This window comes from Cydia pomonella, chromosome 13, assembly GCF_033807575.1.
Source record: "Cydia pomonella isolate Wapato2018A chromosome 13, ilCydPomo1, whole genome shotgun sequence".
NCBI classification, from domain to species: domain Eukaryota; kingdom Metazoa; phylum Arthropoda; class Insecta; order Lepidoptera; family Tortricidae; genus Cydia; species Cydia pomonella.
The window spans coordinates 17,794,063-17,815,349 of NC_084715.1; the positions used below are offsets into that span (position 1 = coordinate 17,794,063).

Sequence of the window (21,287 nt, forward strand, 5' to 3'; positions counted from 1 at the left end):
GACCGGTTCGATATAATTCTGCAAATTACTTTAAAAAAATCCTGCCCGCAAGTAAATTGTCTTTTCGAGCTCAGACCTATTCCGATCGAATCTGCAGACATTAGCGACACGTTTCAGTACTAAATACCGCAGGTCAGTAGGATCAGTCCGTCGCGAGACTGCTTTGAAGATGGTGGCATTTTTTGATGGGAGTAGTGGCACATGTAAGTTCTTAATATTGTATAATTTTGGTATCAAACTTGTTATTTAATACTTAATTATTACAGTAAAAGAGTTATGTGTGTTTATTTATCACAAATTAGAGTAACAATAAGTTATTAAGGGGAAACTACATGCTCGTAAAAAAGAAGTGCACGAATTTGTGGGTTCGGCCGTAGCCCGTAAATCGATGGTCATAACTATTTGCAAGTTTTTGTCTATCCGGCTTCTACGCAGAAAATCAAATCAAAAGAAATAGTCATATGTTTGATAGTTTTATAATACTTTTCGTTTTGTAATGTTAGATTTGTGTTTTTTTTAAGCGTCCATTAAGAGGCAAAAAATTCCTTGAAATTTTGTGCAATAATGATACGAGTATCACATATTGAGGAATTATACGATGACCTCGAAGAATTCCCTTATTCGCTTTTTGAATGAATTGAAAACGAAATCCAAGAATCAACGACGAATACGATGAGATGTACCTAAAGAGAGTCTGCTGATGGTGACAGACCCAGTGTCACTAGTTAGGAGGAAAGACAACAAATATGTTTTCCTACTGTCTAACTGCTCGGGAACGATCAGCATTAAGGTTGTCAAGAGATGGGAGATAAAGATTCGGTCATACGTGTATGTTACAGCTTCAGAAAAAGTTATGAACTAATAAACCCATGGGAGGCGTTGATATACCTTTTTTTTAAAAAGGAGATGGACACTGAAACTAAATTCTTTCTTTCTTTTTACATGTGAATGAATCAATATTCATTTTATGGATATTCGCTTGATTGTGATGCCATAGGCCGTCCTAGGTGCGAAATACTGGATTTACTCGATTTTCGCTTCAAAATCTTAGAAATGTTGGTTAAACCACCAAGAAAACAACGTAGTGAAGCATGTCTGAGGCGTCTGAGTGATGTTTCAGATGATGCTTCAATTTGACGATACCAAATCTCCAAGAGCCCGCCAATTTCAGACTGCTTCAGACTGCTTCAGCAGGGCTATTACTCGTTGTATTAAATGCAACGTGTTCGTTACACGTCAAAATATTTTTTTCAAGCATTTCCTTTAGATGTAGTTGAATTGAGAGTAATTTACAATTGTTGATTATTGTTTTTAATCATTCTTTAATCGTTAAGATGTTGATTCTTAAAGAAAATTGTGATAACTATGCTAAATTGCATAGTGATTACTTCATATGCTATGCATGTGCAACATACACATGCATTGTTCTGTAAAATGTTGCGTTTTAGTCATATTATTTTACAAAACTCAATGAATTTGCACGTTCGTGCATTTCCAGATAGTTCCTGAACGTCACTTTCGTGCACGCGATTTTTTTTATGATAAAGGACACTAGGATTTTTTTAAACATTTTATACGCGTATTTTATAACAATTAAAAACGGTTCACATGCATTTTTTATGAATCTTTGCAAAATATTTTTCCCGGCCGTAAAGGGATAATTGTGATAAATACAAAAATAAATGACCAACATGTTTACTTAATTTGCATTCACGACTCATTTCATGTTCCGATTTATGACAGCGTATGATTCATGTGACATTGATTATTAGGTCCGTGGCTGCTGTTGTTAAGCATCCGGTATTTAAATTTCTATTGGGAAAATCCGACTAAATATGGGAGGGAGGAAAATATAAAAAAAAACTATCGTATTTTTTACATGTAAGTTTTTACATTGGTGTTGTGGGCGATGAGCTGGCAACCATATCCGACACATATTGCAATCGACTTCAAAGATATGTGTTAACAACTGTATAATTCAAACCAGTTTTGTTTCAATTGTTCATATGGTGACCACTGATTAATATATCAGTTAAAAAGGGAGCTTACGCTTGGCGCTATTTCTTGACAGTCGTCGATGTAATGGCTAATGGCTCCTCTACACGATGGCCCAGCGTAGGCCACTCCTAGAAACGCATTTATGCATTAGAGGGAGCAAGTGATATTGCTACTTATCTCATTTCACCGCATACCTGCGTCCCTTAGACTGGCCTACGCTGGGCCATAGGAGCCCAACTTCGTGTGGCGCCAACAACAGAAATTCACTTTTAATAGTTTGTATATATTACTAAGCGACCATTTATAAATCATATTGCTAACTAATATACCTGTTGAAATATTCTTTGGTAATTGTGTATGTGTTCATGATTTAATAAATATTGTTACCAAATTCAAAATTTGCAAAATTCAAAAAAAAAAATCTGCAAGTGGCCTACTTAAGGGCTCTTTTAGAAATTAATACAACATTTATAGTAACATCGTATAGTGACATGAAAAATACATAAAAACATTTTATAAATACAACAGCCAATACCTGGGTAAACATTACATTATAATAATCTTAAAATAAATAATTACTACAATGCAACAGGGATGTATAGTTTCTATGGTTCAAAATACATTCAAGCCTATCAAAATCAAAATTTTTATTTTCGTCGTCTAAAACAAAGTTGCCATTGGCAGTATTTTTAAGCACAGCTCCTCTCCCATAGTTAAAACTGTAGTTAAAATAAAGTAAAAGTACCTTAGTGTAAATATTATTTGTAATAAGGCAAAAAATGTAAACATATCTTTGACGCCGACCCTGCAATATCAAAATTTGTTTTTATTTTTATTTTTTTATTATATACATTAATTGCTTAATTGCTAGAAATGACATTGAAATTAGCAGTTTCATGTGCTCTGCCCTTTTGGAAATACAGGCGTGAATATGTTTATTACATGTGTAAAGTTTAGAAAAAAATCGTCGATTCAATGTAGGTATATGACTTCAGAAATTTGTTAAGATTGAATCGACCGTCCAATGGCGCCCACATCAGGAGAATTGTTTTTTTCTAATAAATCAACAAATTTTTGTATAAATCGTTTATTAGGATACACAATTCCCCTTATGAGGGCGCCATTGGACGGTCGGCCCAGTCTTAAGAATCATACGTACCTAGCCACTGCCATATAGTTATCAAAACTATTAGCTTAGCACCAAATATGTGGTATTTGGCCCCTTTGCCGAGAGTCCGACATATCGTCCTAGTTCCCCAGCGAGGCAGAATGGAGTAATGCATTTATTACTCCACGTAAAAAAGTTCTAAGCTAATTAGTTTAGCTGACTGTGAGCATGTCGTTCTAAAATTATACCAAGTTTCATGTAGTCATCGAATTTAAACAGTCGTTAGACATACTAACACACCGAAACATGTTGCGCGATTGACTAAAAATACGTGAGTGTTATCCGTAGAATTATTTTTATGTAGTCAGGAAAACTTTTGGATTAGCACCAAATATGTGGTATTTGGCCCCTTGGCTACGAGTCCGACGTATCGTCCTAGTACTCAGCTAGGCGGAATAGAGTGATGCATTTATTAACCAACACTTTTATTAATAACCACGTAAAAAAAGTGCTAAGCGAATGGTTTTGCTGTCTGTAAGCATGTCATTTTAAGAGGGAATTATACCACTTTACTTGTATCGTTCATACAAAAAGAGAAAACTTTTTTCCACTTCAAAATATTTTCTATTCTCCATGATTTTTAGTATGTTATTGACACAATGAAAAACTAAGTTTCTAGGTTTTCCTATTTTTCAAGTTGAAATTTGCAATTTTGTTTAATAAGCGAAACCTATAAACCGAGGATATATTATGCTGAAGCGATAGACATCAAAATCAAAATGATTTGTTAAGATTTATTTATTTATTTATTTAATCTTTATTGCACATAAGTAAACACACTGTACAATAGGCGAACTTAATGCCGTAAGGCATTCTCTACCAGTCAGTTACTGAAAACCGTTTTCTCCTTAAATGGAATTTCATAGAAAAAATACCGTTATTTCGTTAGGATCGCAAAGCTACGGTCCAATTCAAATAATGAGATACGATATCGGTTCTGGTTTAGACAAGTTCTCATTTAGATACAGTTTGTATGTCGTATGATATGATAGAAGCAGCTCAATTCGGGCATCCAATTTCACTTTGACGTTAGAAATATCGTAGATCTTATTGGGATCACAGCGGAATCGAAATAAACGTCAATTTCGACATGTTGTTTGATTATTGATCTTTTAAAGATCTTTCCAAGATCTTAAATGTGTCTTAATCATTCTTCGAATCGGGCTATATATTTTCAAATGCAGACTCCAGCCAAAACTGAAGGGTTAAAATTGGCTCCGTAGGAAAAAAATCAGAAAACAATATATATTGTCTAAATCCCTGCAGTCCCTGCATACCATAGCAGTAAATTTAAGTATAAAATAGTTATTTAGTGACGTAGTCGACGGATTTGACTAGCAAAATTTTAAGCAGAGGTATATTTTGAGACTTATTGAAATAAAAGTGTTTTTGCTTTTGTTTCAATAAATAAGTCTCAAAATATACGTCTACGCATCAATCACATTTTCCGTCACAAGACTCGTATGTTTCGCGCAGCGCGCCATATATTTGGTTTCCTTCTAATTTCCAAGCTTTGTCCCTTCTCAATGACAGCGGAGTATTCGTGAATCGCCCGAACATTTATGTAAAATACTTTTTTATGATTTATTGTCTTTTTCAGGGTTTCTCCTCATCCATCGCAACCACAACCCAGAGACTAATGGCTGAGAAGCAGAAAAGCGATCTGCTTCTCTCAAAGATGCTCCCCATGCCTGTGCTTCAACGGCTGCGAGCACAGAAGACCGTCCCGGCAGAGGCGTTTGATGCCGTCACCATATTCTTCAGTGATATTGTGGGGTTTACATCTATATCTGCTAATAGTACGCCTATGGAGATTATCAATATGCTCAACATGCTGTACAGGTGAGGTTCAAAAAATACAAGAAAATAATCCAAAATATGCCTGTAAAATTTGAACCTACGGTGTAAGAAACAGAGTTGGTTTTATTTTGTTTGAAAATTGAACGAAACAACACAAATGCAACTTGCCTTCTGGGCACGCTGCCAATAGACGGCGACTTGAGATTTTTTTTTGTATAGTTTATTTTTAATTTGAGTTTTTAATTTTTACTTTAAATATTATCCATTCTCCTTGATTTTTTAGTATGTGTATGTGTACACAATGAAAAATAGGTTATCCTTTTTTATTTTTGCAATACAATTTTTTTTTTGATAAAAGCGGAACCTATTAACCTAGAATATATTATTCTGAAGCGATCGACATCAAAATCAACGTGATTTGCTATGAATTAGTGGAAACCGTTTTCTCTCGAAATGGAATTTCATAAAAAGTACCGTTATTTTGTTACGATCGCAAAGCTATTCTATTACCTGTATGGTATTTTGACAAATACATATATTATTAAATATAATGCAACTTTGTTCCAATGGAAAATTATTTATATTTCACTGAACTTAATAGGTAGGTACTATAGGTAAAGAAGAAACGCTTTCCACATAGATTGTCGGACATTGACCCACCTGTTGCTATCTCTATTGCACGCGTATAGAAATGAAAATCTATTAAATTTGGAATGCATCTTTAATGGCTCGTCTACAGCGTTAATATTTTTGAAGATTTGCTGTTTGCAAATGATTTTGCTTGACCCTGATCTGCTTGACTTTTGACTATGTACACTATTAATGAGCAACAAAACTGAAATCTTAGCAAACAATAGCAAATTGATTTAAGATGACATTTGTTCTAGAATATTATTAATTATTACTGCTCTTAGTTTTAATGACGATCATTATGTGATATCTACTAAATATTTTGTTTGACATGTATTCCATTATTTCTTTTTGTTTCCTGTTTCCTTTGTTTAGTAGTTTTTAATTTGACGGTAATTTCGAATTTGTTTTTTGATAATTATTGTTGACATTTTATAATTATATGTTTGCATGCCAAATCATTGACGATCATAATGTAAATTCATATAGATTAACATAATAATAATTTTTACTGTAATTTATCGTTATGAAAATAAATAAATCTAAATCTAAATCTAAATCAATGTCTTTTAGGCAGAGATGTGACTTATTTGAAATACTTTTTTTTAAATGCAAAATACCTATTTTGTATTTAAATACCTTTTTAAGACAACCATTTCTTATTTATCATCACCCTTGCTCGTAAACGGTGTAATTGTATGCCAGAATACTGAGATGAAATGAGCTATATTATGTCTACGGGCGTAATAGATTTTTTTAAATTTCATTACGCCATATTAGGCATAATGTTGTGTGACGTTACGCCTAATATGGCGACAGTGACACGTATAGAAGATGGCAAATCGGCCCGAAATATCTAAGATATTATTCATCGAGCTACAAGACCAAGGTGCCACAAAGAAGGAGTTAGACCAAAACTAAGTTTTTGGAATTAGAAAGGGCTCAAAGAGCGTTAAGAACAGATTTTTATTAAATAATGTTTTATACACCGTGTTATTACTGAATTCCGTTAACTCCGGGGTATGGGTGGCATAGTTAATTATCAAAAAAAAATTTTTTTTTTTTTCATTTTTATAAAAAAGTTATTAAATGTTGCATATAGCGTTGTTGTAACATGGGCATTACATTTCATTCAACCAAACAATTGAAAACTGTGACATATCAATGTCATTTCGAACATCGATCGTCCGAGATAGTAATATAGTACTTACGTTTAGTAGCAAATGTATACACTCATACTAAACACTAATCAATATGTAAAAGGCCCTAAGGCAAGTGCATACGCTCGTAAGGGCCTTTTAAGATAAAAATAAATTATTGATTATCTCCGAAATGGAGTTAATTAGAATACCGGTGTCTTTGAGAAAGTTACTTAATTTAAGCTCAGGAATGCACCCTTGAAATTAAAGGAAATAAAAAAAAACACGGTGTATACCTACTAAATTTCTTTATACTAACTTAATAAAAAAAATATCGTTTTAAGTCTTAAGCCACAGCTATTGTACCTATATGTAAAAATTTTGTCATGTACGCTTAAAAAGAGGCACCAGCCCAGTCAAAATCACGTTTCTTTGTGCTAACTCAATAAACATTTTTATTTATTTATTTATTTATAATTTTGTATAAATTTAAAAAGTCACTCATCCTACGGCGAGCTTCTAGTGTGGGAATATTGAACTTGATTAGTCGACTAGTATACGATATGTACGCACGTCCCAATTTAAATCTAAATGCAAGAACCTTCAAAAGTAGCTTCTGTACCGCCTCTATAGCGTTACTGTGTACAGAGTAATACGGGGTCCATATAGAGGAACCATACTCCAGTACCCTCCTAACCACGCATACTTTCATTATTAGGCCTGATGTTTTCAGTATTCTTTTTTCTTTTTTCAGGTTATTTGATGAGAAAATAACGCAGTACAATGTTTACAAAGTAGAAACTATAGGCGATGCTTACATGGCTGTTTCTGGCTTGCCTCAACGAAACGGTTTGTATACGACAAATCTATGTTTTGCAACATGTTTAACCCATTCAAAATTTTATACTCTGCGATTAAGTAAGTAAGAAAATTGTCTAGATACTATAGATAGACCGGGCTGTGTTAACGGTACGAATATTTTTTTGAATACTACGTTATTTAATGACTTGGATGCTATTCCCATAGGCCAAATCCCATAGAACAAAATTATGCTGACGCCATCTATAAAAATCTTTGACAGTCGCCAACCCCATTATTCTTCTTCTTTATATTTAAGAGCTATGCTCTTGTCAGTGGAGCAATCTCCAACGGTCTTCTGCCAACTCCTTATTCTTCTGGTATGACACGACCTGAACCTTAGGGCATTTAATCAACCGGAGTCGCCTTTAAGAGCTTACCCCTTTGTTGAAAATCTCGGCTAATACTCTCGTCTTACTTATTGTATGGACTGACGTTTATCTGACATGGCTATTTGTACGTTACATACAAAAAGCCATACATTTGACGTGCCTCTCCCCCGCAAAAATCGGCAGCCTGGTTTGTGTACGAAAGAGTTATAGAAATTTACAGACAAGGCATCTCTGGATGGTTAAATGCTCTAAGACCAGAACCATTTCCTTTATTTGTTTGAATTATATTTTTATCAGTCCTCTTCTTCTCTTTCCCTCTATTATTCCTATCGTGGCAGATGTTCAAGAAGTACACATCGTCTATTTTCTATTATTGTTTTCTCTTTAATCCTATCTAGCACCCTCATATTTGATTTTTTTTCGGTCCCTTCCATTTTCCGCCAATACCACATTTTGAAGCTTTCCGATCTTTCTCTGTCTGTTTGTGTCAGTGTCCACGTTTCGCGGGCGTAATAAGTATAAGACTTTTAAAGATGTTCGCGTGACTGGCGACTGGCAGCTTTACAAGTAGGCGATCGCATTGGACATATATAATAAAGCTTATTCTTTTTCAGGGAACAAACACGCATCAGAAATAGCGGACATGTCCCTCTCACTGATGCGGAGCCTGGACGGGGCTACAGTCCCCCATTGCCCCGGCGAGGCGCTGAAGATACGCGCCGGTGTCAACACGGGGCCCTGCGTGGCGGGGGTGGTCGGGACTTGCATGCCACGCTACTGCCTTTTTGGTGATACTATTAACACGGCGAGTCGTATGGAAAGTACGGGGGAAGGTGAGATATGGGAAATAATGGGATTTTGCATTGTGGGGGCTGGGGGCTTGCTAGTATGTCTTTTCCAGTTACTTAAGTCATGCATGACTAAGTACGCTGTTGGAGCTAGCTTATATTTAACGCATTAGTGGTGGCGAAGAAGCAGTCTGCCCAAATTTTACCATGCGCTTTATGATATTGACCGCGATCAGCTCTAAACAGTTTATGGAGTACCTGGCTAAAGAGCCAGGTCTAAAGAGACCTTCTCTTTCTTCTTCTTTTTTTTGGGTCTTTTTAGACCATCTTAGAACATCCTTAAATCTGTGAACACTCGGGGCATTTATATTTATTTTCGTAGCGGGGGAACTCCACAATAAAGTCTCTATACTATGTCGGGGCCGCTACCGCCACCAGCAGCTTCCTAAATAACCCGCGTTATCAAACATTATCATGCCAAATATAGGCTTCTAAGCTTTATTAAAAGTTTTACAGAAGTGGCGTCGCGTTCCCGACACTTTTGGACATCACACCACTATACTAGTGTCTTCTGGGCGACGGCGCGGCGATGATGTCGGCGTCTATTTAGTCAGCGCTATGAGAAAAGGCATCGCTGCGCAGTTGCGCCAACGTTGGATTGAGCAGCCATACAGCTACTAACCGCTACTAAACGCTAGTGTAGTGTGGGGGGGAAGGAGGCTAAGAACTATAACCTCTCACCGCTCATTTATTATTGTTTCAAGTTTTACTACCCGTTGTAAAAAAGTACGGTTTTGCCTCATGTTTTGCCTACTATAGGTGTGCGCGTAAAATCTTGATTTATAAATATTTGGTAACAGGTTTCTTATTTCTTATTCTTGTTGCAGCCATGAAAATCCACATATCAGATACAACGAAGACGGCTTTAGACCTCATCGGTGGGTACGAGGTGGAGTCAAGAGGCATTAGAGATATTCCTGTAAGTATGACTGAACTAAATTTCATTGAAGCCTAAATCACCATGAAACTATTATAAAAGTTTCGTTAAAATACTTAAAACAATTTCAACACTTTATTTGATTGTATAAATATGGTCAATGGTCATACTCACTCATTGTATGGACTGACTGACTGATCGCTTAGCTTCAAACTCAGGTAAATCCATCTGTCAGATTATGCGATTTTGGTATTATGAAAAGGTAATAAGGTAGATATTTGCTGAGAAGGTCGAATGGATTTATCTGAGTTTGAAGTTAATCGACACAAATAGAGATACATTTGACGTGCCCCTCCCCCGCAAAAATCGGCTGACTGTTTTGTACAGAAAATTACACACAAGGCGTCTCCAGTTGGTAAAATGCTCTAAAAACACAGATCTAGGATATGTTGTCAACAATCAAAAGCGCCAAGAAAATCGGAATGATGTCAAATGTCAGGAAGTATTTAATTCAGAGATTTCAGAGTACGAGTGATTGCGTAAATTAGTTTGCTTCTTTATGATTATACTGGAAGATTTCGGGGTCGTAAATGGCAAAAATGTATTGAGATGATCATACTGAACAAGGTTACCATGGGACCAATATGAAAATCGTGAAAAAAATATTCTCCTGGGCCGATACATTTCGTCTACTTCGGGCCCTCAGTGTACATCACATTAGATTAATTTCGCGATTTTTGTGGTTCGTCTCATGGCGAAATTTGGGTTATGATTTATGACCAGAACTTAGTTTAGTAGTAGTAATTTAATTATCATACTTACAGGGCAAAGGCCAGATGGAAACGTTCTGGCTTGTCGGCAAGCGCGCAGGACTCCAACTCGAAAGTCCATGTGGGCCCCGACTCAAGGACTATGACCAGGATTTCATAGAAATGCTCATATCGTAGAAATTTACGAAAATTGTGTTCGTGCAATAAGTGAATATTTCTTGTTACGTTATCGCCTATACCGTATAGGTGATTACCGCTGAATGCCATAAGCGTCATATTAAAAAATTGCGACTTATAAAAACGGTATTGTTAACTAAAAGAACCTGGGACGCTGGCGGAGGCCAATCGGACGTCCCAGGTATTTGGGGCGATGTTGAAGCGGACTTGCGCGATCTCCAAGCCGATAACTGGTGGTGATGGCGTACTGTGTACTCGTGTCGGAGACCAAGACTCATTTTGGGTCGCTGCGCCATTGAGAAGTAAGTAACTAAAAGAAATATGTGGTAACCATGGTAGGGTCAGGGAGGGAACGTGGCTCGGTAAAAATAGCCGGGTAGAGAGTGGCTCAAGCTATATACGCGTACATTGCTTTAGCCACTGTACCCGGGTATTTTCTACTGAGTCACTGTTTCCTCCTTGACCAAGTCGAGTTTATCTTACAAGTCAACTTTTCAAAATTATATTTGCATTCATCTAAGACACTGACAATAAGGGCGTGTAAATATATTTTTAGCATGTTGGCTTGTTAGTGAATTCGACCGTACATAGTATATACTGTATATAGTTTGCATGGGTGCAGAGTTATGTACTGAGATGTAATTTTGAATAGTATGAAGACGAGATTTTATCACAGTGCTAGGGAGCAAATACGACCCAGTGTACATTATAATTTATAATACTTATTAAGAGGGAAGTATAACCACATGATCGTCCATACAAGCGGAAAAAACGTTTTTCCGCTTACCCTCTTTTGTTTCAAAGTTTGCAAAACAATAAATATTTTTTTAAAAGGGAAACCTATGAACCTAGAATATATTATGCTGAAGCGATCGACATCAAAATCAAAGTGATTTGTTAAGATTTAGTTAGTGGAAAACGTTTTCTCCCGAAATGGAATTTCATAGAAAAATTACGGTTATTGGTTAGAATCGCAAAGCCATTCTTCCATTTTAAGCGTTTTTAAAGAATTAAAATACCTAAAGTATCGCACTATGTATGTATTGTATGTATCGAAATATATAATTAGTGATAATTTTGTAAGCTACTGTGTATACGAAAGTATGGAGTGTAAATTTTGAAAAAGGGGGCTAGTTGAAATTGATAAAGAATTGAATTGAAATATAAATATAAATATTAGTTTAAGATTTAAAAATAGAAAATGTAAAAAAACTTAGTTTACATTCAGAGGTTCTATTTTTTAATAAAATAAAGGCAAATTTTATAATAGCCGGACAGACAGAGTATTTGGAACGCATCGAAGCTGAGGAACTTACTCGTATTATTCTAATTTCATTTTTTTAATATAAATTTAACTAAAAACTCCTTTGGGAGTAAAACTATTACAACAACAAATACATTTTTTTATTTCAAAGAATATGGTTTAATCTACCATAGTGTGTGTATTGTGTGTGTGTGTGTGTGTGTGTGTGTGTGTGTGTGTGTGTGTGTGTGTATAGTGTGTTATTATGAGTACCGATACGCGTATTCTAATTTTAATAAGAGGTTGTGAATTCGATTTGGAATACATATGGAGCTGATCTGTTACTATCAAAAGTGATGTTTTATTGGTGAAGAAATGACGTTTTTGGTTGAAGAAATGTCACTTATGACATTGACAAATCAGATCCATATATATGTAATACAAATCTAATTCACATCTTATTGAAATGTTAATACGTCTGCGAGTTCTATATCCTTTCATCCATAAATATCCTTTTAAAATAAAGACGAATATAATTTTCTTTAAAAAATAAATGTATTTTTACAAACAAAACACGCATCGATAACTGAGTTTATCGACATAGGAACTCACTACCTGTCATTAAAATTTGCTCCTTAAAATCTGATGTCTGATCCCGTCAAAGGTATATTAGAATCTATTCCAACTAGTCCCCAAGGGTTTTGGACCAAGTAGGTAATAAATGATGATGACAGACAGATATCGAAACGAAAGGTCTAGTGTATTATATAACTTGTAAAATAACTGTATATACCTCTAACACACTAAATAGTATGTTTATGTCAGTAAGTAGTTGAAATATTGTAAAGTAGGCTGTATTTGAATCCGGAAACGTAAATAGTTATTTGTTTCACAAGGGAGCAAAGTTCTTGTTTAATTCCTCGTTCCTTCCTTCCTTAATTCCTTAGGCACAAGAATTAAACACACTTTGCTACCGAATGAAACACGACATTTTTCACCACACTAACTCGATGAACTGCGAAACAACAAATTAAATCCAAATACATATTTATCATTCAAAGTCCCACAAGCTAGCCAACAAGCCAGTGGATAAAATGCAACATACTCATCAGTTTTTGAAAATAGACTTTTGAGATAGAAATAGACTTTACGAGCTGGTGTGGTGAAAAAGTTCTTTACTGTACATATGGGGCTACTTTACCGCACTACTATGTCGAAAATTTAAAGGGCCATATGTACTGTAAAATGTTGTACAATACATGTGCGAATAGGCAATTCGCGACTCGTGTCGATTGAAAACACTCCCTTCGGTCGTGTTTTAGAGCCCGGTAACGATTTTAGAGCAAACATTTTAAATTGATAGATTTAGTCGTTAAAATTGTACACTTTTTGTTACGTAATATCTAAATAACAAGTATTGGTTTCTATTAGCACGTTTTTTCATCTTGCCTTTTAATAATGAGGTCGCAAGCGTGCGTCCCCGGTAATAGGTGACGAGAAGGGATAGTTTTTAAAAATTCATCAAAAAATTATGTTAGTAAATTATACAAAATGATGTATAAGAAGTTTCAGCAAATGTTGTAGATTGTTGAAGTATCATAATTATGTTGAAATTAATTCAATTTCCAGAGTAATTGTCACTTGTTTTGAAGTAATTTCTGGAGAAAATTGATTTCGTCTAACTTTCATTTACACCACTTCAAATTTATAATAACAAACATGTAGTTTATTGAAGTTGAAGTACAGAATATGTGTAATACAAAATTACCATTTTTAGCAGTCCAAACTTTACGAAATTTACAAATAAGATCGACAAAATCACTGCTTTACGCGCGTTTACCTAAACGTCCATCAGAAAAAAAAATCATTACTAATTAAGTGAGTCTGTTTTCTAAAAAATTATTTATTTTAATGAAAGATAACAAGACGTGCTAATAGAAACCAGTACTTGTTATTTTTAATAATTAACAAAAGGTGTACAATGTCATGCGCTACAATCATCAAACAATCAATTTGACATTTTTGCGACTAAAATCGATAACGGCCTCTTAATTTATCCCCACTCGTTGCGAATTTCCAATTTTTCGCACTTGTATCGTAATGTACTATTATAAACCCAATTTTTGAACATTGGGTTTATAAAGGGTTATATATTTATTGATATTAAAATAACAATTGCATCCCTTAATGCAAGGCATGCCCAATCCAATTTGTGGTATTTTCGATCCGATGTTCTATTGAGCGATCTATAAAGTAGTAGGTAGTGGCACTTTATTGTACTTACTAAACCCATGTGTACAAAAAAGGCGGCCTTCCAGGGATCTCTTCCAGCTAACCTTCGAGTAGATGAGTAGAAAACTAGTAATCAGATAAACTTACGGGATATACAGTAGTGTTCAAAAGTGCAAGTTATGAATGATATCATTCATAAATTGTCCATGCAAATTTAAACCTGATTGTCCGATAATATTTGAAAAAGTTAACTAACATATTATCCACACATAAAAGTAATAAACCACATGTGACCAGAGACCTGGCCAGTATTTAGTCCAGCCATTTTACCAGCCTTCTAGGCATAAATTATTCTAGCGGACCGATTCGAAGAATGAGATATGATAACGATAAGTTCCGGTTGAGATAAGTTGTCATTTAGATATCGTTTGTATGTCGTAATAATTGACAGAAGCAGCTCGATTCGGGCAACCAATGTCACTTTGATGCTAGAAATATCGTAGATAGATCTTACTGGGATCACAGCGGAATCAATTTTGTTTCTTAATAATTCTTCGAATCGGACCGTAGGCCCTTGTAATTATTACGTTGTAAATAAATAATAAATAAATAAATATTATAGGACATTATTACACAAATTGTCTAAGTCCCACAGTAAGCTCAATAAGGCAGTGTTGAAGGTACCTAGACAACGATATATATATATAATTATAAATACTTAAATACATGGAAAACACCCATGACCTTGATTTGAGGAGGATTTGAGCCCGGACCATCAGCTTCATAGGCAGGGTAGCAGTTATTACCCACTAGGCCAGACTGGTCGTCATAACCTTGATTAATAAATGAAATCAATAAACTATGTAATGTGCGAAATATGGATAAGTAACAACAAATAGGATGTCTTGATACACGAGGGACCCGAAAGATTTTAACAGTGTATTCCTGATCAAATTTAAGGACTAAAATGTCATAAATTTTTCTAGAATTCGCCTTGTTTCAGAGTTAATACCAATTTAAAAAAAAATCATGTTTTAGTTACTTAGTGCAAAACGTCTTTTTAATGCTAGCGATGATGCCATTATGTGGCGTAGTCTAAATACGAGTACCCTTATTGATAGATGTCAAAAAGTGATAAGTAACACATTGAAAAAACTAAAGGACCATGGGCAACTTTGTATGGAGCCTGGACCCAACGCCAACAGAAATGAGAGTAAGGTCATTAGATAGGTATTTCTAGGCACTTCATTTTGTTCTATGGGCACCAAGCGGAATTCCATTGCAGAACTGAGATATTGGTATTTTAGCCAAAATGTCGTCACCCTTATTACCTAGGCAATATAGTCCACCGCCGGGCCAGCGCGGCAAATCATTCAGTGTGCTCGCCCGGCAATAGAGTCCAAGTAAGTAAATTAATTACTGCAGGGTAGATGTTCGCGCACCGCCGGGCGAGCACACTGAATGATTTGCCGCGCTGGCCCGGCGGTGGACTATATTGCCTAGGTAATAAGGGTGACGACATTTTGACTAAAATACCAATATCTCAGTTCTGCAATGGAATTTCGCTTGGTGCCCATAGAACGAAATGAAGTACATAGAAATACCTATCTAATGACCTTACTCTCAACTCTGTTGGTATTGGGGCCATTTTGACGCATAGTCCTTTTACGAAAAAATTACAATTCATTTTAAATGCAATAACAACATTAGCCTAAGAAATGCTTTGTTAAAATCTGTCGGGTTCCTCGTGTTACACCGTCTTTATTATAAAAAAAACGCACCGTGTAGTATGTCGGACACTAGGTATGTATCTACATGGTGAGAATAAAAATCTTATCGAAAATACCGCAAGTCGCTGGGCATATTATTATCCCTCAATGCTTTAACAGTAGCAAGAATCGTGATATCTCGAGCTTAGTTGGTCGCCCAGTAGGGCTAAGATGGTCGGCTCTTTATCATTAGTCACCATGCCTGTCACGTTCTAACAAGTATGTAAGTGCGAAAGTGACAGGCATAGTGACAAGTGATAAAAATTGAACCATGATACCGCCGCAGGTCTCTAAAATTTAAATATCGTTTCTCAACAATTTTTTTAAATTGATTCTGACCACGCTAAATTTACACAGACTTGCACGCCTTTACGTACGTAGGTACTTTACCAAAGCGAATTTGAAATAGAGGTGGATTGTCAAAGAAAACTTTGAGGCCACAGTAAATTTACTGTCATCTTTCGACACATGATTGAAACTTTTAGAACGTCATTTGAATTTGATCCTTATTATTTCACTGATTTGTGTTAAATTTGTTAAATATCAAAAAGTGGCGCCATCTTTCCAGGCCGCGTAGCCAACGTCCCTATCGTTCGCGCTCCAACGCGAACGAAACGCAACTGTCACAGTCGCACTAATTAAGAACAGTGATAGAGAGAGATGACTACGCCACGCTACGGAGCATTAACAATTGTAACGTTGGCTACGCGGCCAGGAATCGGCTAAAGATTGTGGTGCTATCGCTCGATCGATTTTTGAATTTCGAGCGATCGATTTTGTCACTCGAAAACCTGTGGAAAACGGCGAAATGCTATTTTACAAGCTTATATTTAGTTTCACCTGTCCCGTTGTCTGTAATCAAATCTTGCAAGTTAAATTGGATCCACTCCATCTTGCAAGTTAAATTTGATCCATTGAAGTCGGATGACAATGCAATATTATGGAACCATCGAGCTGATCTGATGATGGAGACATGAGGTGGATAAAGGAACTCTGTGATAAAACAACGCAACCTAATTGTGTTTGGGGTTTTTAGAATTGGCTCGATGAAAAGAAAAGTACGGTCAGGGATAAGAGCTTGTAAAACTTATTTAAAATACGAGCAATAGAAAATGGCAATCTAGGTCTTGACCACCCGTTTTCAATTCTATTAGTAGAATTAAAATTTCTAGCAGTGGAGATAGTATTATCGCTAAAAATCGATAACACGAAATCGAGCCATCGAAATTCAAAAATCGGCCCCCAGGAAGCTCACACACCGAAGTCGTGTGCGGTTCTGACTTAGTGTGAGAATTGTGCAAATACTTACTACGACTTTTGAACTTGGCCGCTTGGGTACGGTGACATCTCTATACAATGTCGCGAGATTTTGCGTTTTAAGGTTTAAATGGTATGAAGATAACAGCTGTCACTATTATAGATGCCTCAGATATATATGCTATTTTCGTCCGTTTTCTTTGTCAATCTGAACTTCATTAACAAAACTGTTTTATCTATTGTAGATATCGTTAAGTTTTCAGAATATGAGGGTGATGCCCCGTCGTTGTAAGATATAAATTATTTACACATTAAGAAACTTCAAGGCCAATCTTATTGTATTAACGAAGTGTCAATTAAATGTTATTATAAATGTTTATAAATTGTTTAATTTTTCCCTAATTATTTATATTCATTCGATTCGGATTTCAGTGCGATCTGTTCATGTTTATACGTGGAAGCAAGTCACCATGAGACATCCTAACTACTACACACCCACACACCCTAACTACACACACAGTACAATTAATTCAGTCGATCCACCAAATACCGCAATGTAACGAAAATCGCATGTAAATCCTTGAACCAACTAAATGGGGCTTTCAATGATATTGGTATCATATTTTACAGTGCATAAGGCGCTACTTTACTGCACTAGTGCGATAATTAGCACATTACGTAACTATGTCTAAAATTTAAAAGGCCATAATGTACTGTAATACGTTGTGTCCATAACTAAGAAACAAATATAGAAATATTTTTTTCTCAAACTTGCTATGAAATGATGACATGACTTACGTCAAATTAGGTCCGCAAATGTGAGAGTCAGAATCGCGGGTGTACCTAAATAAAATCAAATGAAAAGCATACCATATTTTTGTACCTAATTTGTACTATTTAGTACCTCGTTTAAAAAAATTTGTACCTCACGGTACGTAAAGTTATGATCAAAAAACAGGTCACCCGCCATCCTGACAGTCAGAATGGCGGGTGTACTTTATTACGCTATGTTCCCGTGGTTATTGATAAATTCTATAAAAGCCAAATTTTTGTACCTTTTTTGTACCTTCATATTCAATTATAATATGAGTCATTTTATTTGTGCTTTCCAAGTTTTACTCATTTTATATTTTGCTTGCTATTACAATTTTGCAGGCGTTATAATTTTTCAAGTTATCGATTTAATTTTTAAGAAAAAACGCTAAGGTACAATTATTTTTATTACGCCAGGATTTAGTACCTTTAATGTTTAATCTGTTAAGTTCAAATAACTCAGAAAATCATGTCTTAAAAATGATTTTTCTTAGGAAGATTTCTTTGAATTAGCGCCTAGCCTTTTTTAACGCTAAGGTACAATTATTTTTATTACGCCAGGATTTAGTACCTTTAATGTTTAATCTGTTAAGTTCTAATAGCTCAGAAAATCATGTCTTAAAAATGATTTTTCTTAGGAAGATTTCTTTGAATTGGCGCCTAGCCTTTTTTAAGACATGATTTACTGAGTTATTTGAACTTAACAGATTAAACATTAAAGGTACTAAATCCTGGCGTAATAAAAATAATTGTACCTTAGCGTTTTTTCTTAAAAATTAAATCGATAATTTGAAAAATTATAACGCCTGCAAAATTGTAATAGCAAGCAAAATATAAAATGAGTAAAACTTGGAAACCAAAAATAAAATGACTCGTATTATAATTGAATATGAAGGTACAAAAAAGGTACAAAAATTTGGCTTTTATAGAATTTATCAATAACCATGGGAACATAGCGTAATAAAGTACACCCGCCATTCTGACTGTCAGGATGGCGGGTCACCTGTTTTTTGGTGATAACTTTAAGTACCGTGAGGTACAATTTTTTTTAAAGGAGGTACTAAATAGTACAAATTAGGTACAAAAATATGGTATGGTTTTCATTTAATTTTATTTAGGTACACCCGCCATTCTGACTCTCACCCGCAAATACTACATATCAGGTGCGATGAGTGAAGATGATATGTAAAGGAATTTCATGCAGCCTTACACACCTAGGACTGTAAAGCAACCTTCTTTTGTTTTTAACGTAAAATTGTGACACAACGTTTTGGCATCCAACCATCAACTAGCTTCAGTTAGCTATGTAGTTGGTACGGCGATTTGTTGTGCATATTCGTTGCTAAGCAACGGCGGTGGCGCATCGCGCAGGCGCGCGGACTTACGCGCATGAGGTTGTACACCGCCGCTGGTAGAGTGGCGAGCCGAGTAGGTCGCCACAAAACAATTGACTACAATTTTTTGTTTTAATTGCAAGTTTGAGAAAAGCACTATACGTATCTCGGCAAGAAACGGGGTTGCCCGCTGCGTATCTCTATCCTATATATCTACGTGGCCTGCAACCCTACGTTTCCCGGCCTTATAGTAATGTACTATTCCTGAGTTATCACAACATAAACACAGAAATAAATGCCGTTATCAAGATTTGAACCTGGGATATGATATTCTGCTTCGTATGCAGAGATATTACCTAGGTTTAAGTCAGACCAAGATGAGTTGGCAGCGATTTTTATAGCCCAGACGGTGCAAGTGTCAAGCAAATTTTTTTTTTTTAATTTATTTAGAACACAAACAGTCACATATACAAATGGATTTGAAGTACAATGTAGAGTACTTAACATACTTAAGAATCATAGACCTGGAGGTTCATTATTAAGTACATAATGTTAACATACATACTAACAGCATAAAGAAAATGAAATCATGAGCCATACTTAAATTCTATTTACTAGTCTTCAGAGGAGAAAAAAAAATACAATAAGTAGTAATACAGTAAGCAGGTTTGACATTTACTGTCTGTTTCATTAATTATCGGAAAATGTTTATAATAACCCGTGCACCGTCTGGGTGTCAGAATTACTGCCAACGTATTTTGGTTTGACTTTAGTAGGCCGTCAAGTATATCGCATACATCAATATACTTGGCCACTTTGGTTGTTACTTTTATTTTATAAGTTTAACTTTATACACCGTGTTTTTTTTTATTTGCGTTAATTTCAAGGGTGCATTCCTGAGCTTAAAGTAACTTTCTCAAAGACACCGGTATTCTAATTAACTATATTTCGGATATAATCGATATTTTATTTTTATCTTATAAAGCCCTTACGAGTGTGTACACTTACCTTAGGGCCCGTTCACATATTGATTAGTGTTTAGTATGGGTTAATTTGCTACTAAACGTAAGTAGGTACTATCTCGGACGATCGATGTTCGAAATGACATTGACATGTCACAGTTTGCAATTGTTTTATTAAGATAAATGTAATGCCCGTACAGCAACAACGCTATGTGCAACATTTAATTACTTTTTATAACAAAGAAATTTAAAAAAAAAATGAAAAAAAAAATTTTTTTTTGGAATATTTACTATGTCATGTAGTTTCCTTAAACGTACTTACCAATACCCCGAAGTTAACGGAATTCAATAAAAACACGGTGTATATTATTATTTCATCATCATTATTGAATTATCTTATAACTTTGTCACGTAGAAAGCTTTGGCTCGGCAACCTAATCCCGACTATTAATTTCACGCTTATGAAGAAAAATTGATTATTTCATTTCATTTCATTCATTCGGTTTTGGTACAAGCTTTTATAGCTGACTGTACTTTTCTTTCCACAGGTAACTAATACTCATCGAGATACTTGTAAAAGCCCCAAACCCAATTAGGTTGCGTTGTTTTATCACGGAGTTCCTATGGTCACCTCCTGTCTCCATCATCAGATCAACTCGATGGTATCATAATGTTGCATTGTCACCCGACTTACATATGTATGCAAAATTTCATCTTCATCGGAAACCGGGAAGTGGGTCAAATTTAACTTGCAAATTTGCTTATAGACCTACAAACAGACAACGGGACAGGTAAAACTAACTAGCTTGTAACATTTTGTTTATCCATTTTATGTACTTTTGGTTAATATTATTAATAAATAAAACGCTCCTTCCTCAAAAAAAAACCCTATAATGACTTACGTCAATTGAATTTTAATGAAATTCATGTGTTCTGTGTTCACATGCACAATAAAATAATGTCCGTTTAATAAGATTCAATTTTTTCTCCAATAAATTAAGTACCCAGTAAATTAATGATAAATAAAACCGCAAGGTAATTGGTACATAATTATATTTCTGTAACTTCGCTCTCGTTCGC

At 35.3% G+C, this 21,287-nt stretch overlaps 1 protein-coding gene across 1 annotated transcript; it reads left to right on the plus strand.

The window, feature by feature from the left end:
• Positions 1 to 3,408: 3,408 nt before the first annotated feature.
• LOC133524445 (atrial natriuretic peptide receptor 2-like) lies at positions 3,409 to 11,722 on the plus strand. The gene is made up of 5 exons (XM_061860485.1): positions 3,409 to 5,008; positions 7,490 to 7,584; positions 8,540 to 8,758; positions 9,601 to 9,692; positions 10,475 to 11,722. The coding sequence occupies exons 1-5, from the start codon at positions 4,746 to 4,748 to the stop codon at positions 10,595 to 10,597; spliced, it is 792 nt and encodes a 263-aa protein (XP_061716469.1). The 5' UTR covers positions 3,409 to 4,745; the 3' UTR covers positions 10,598 to 11,722.
• Positions 11,723 to 21,287: the final 9,565 nt, after the last annotated feature.

Coding starts and splice junctions, on each gene's coding strand:
- LOC133524445 (XM_061860485.1), top strand. CDS start 4,746: ATGATTTATTGTCTTTTTCAGGGTTTCTCCTCATCCATCGCAACCACA. Junction 7,585..8,539: donor TGGCTTGCCTCAACGAAACG/GTTTGTATACGA, acceptor ATTCTTTTTCAG/GGAACAAACACGCATCAGAA. Junction 8,759..9,600: donor TATGGAAAGTACGGGGGAAG/GTGAGATATGGG, acceptor TTCTTGTTGCAG/CCATGAAAATCCACATATCA.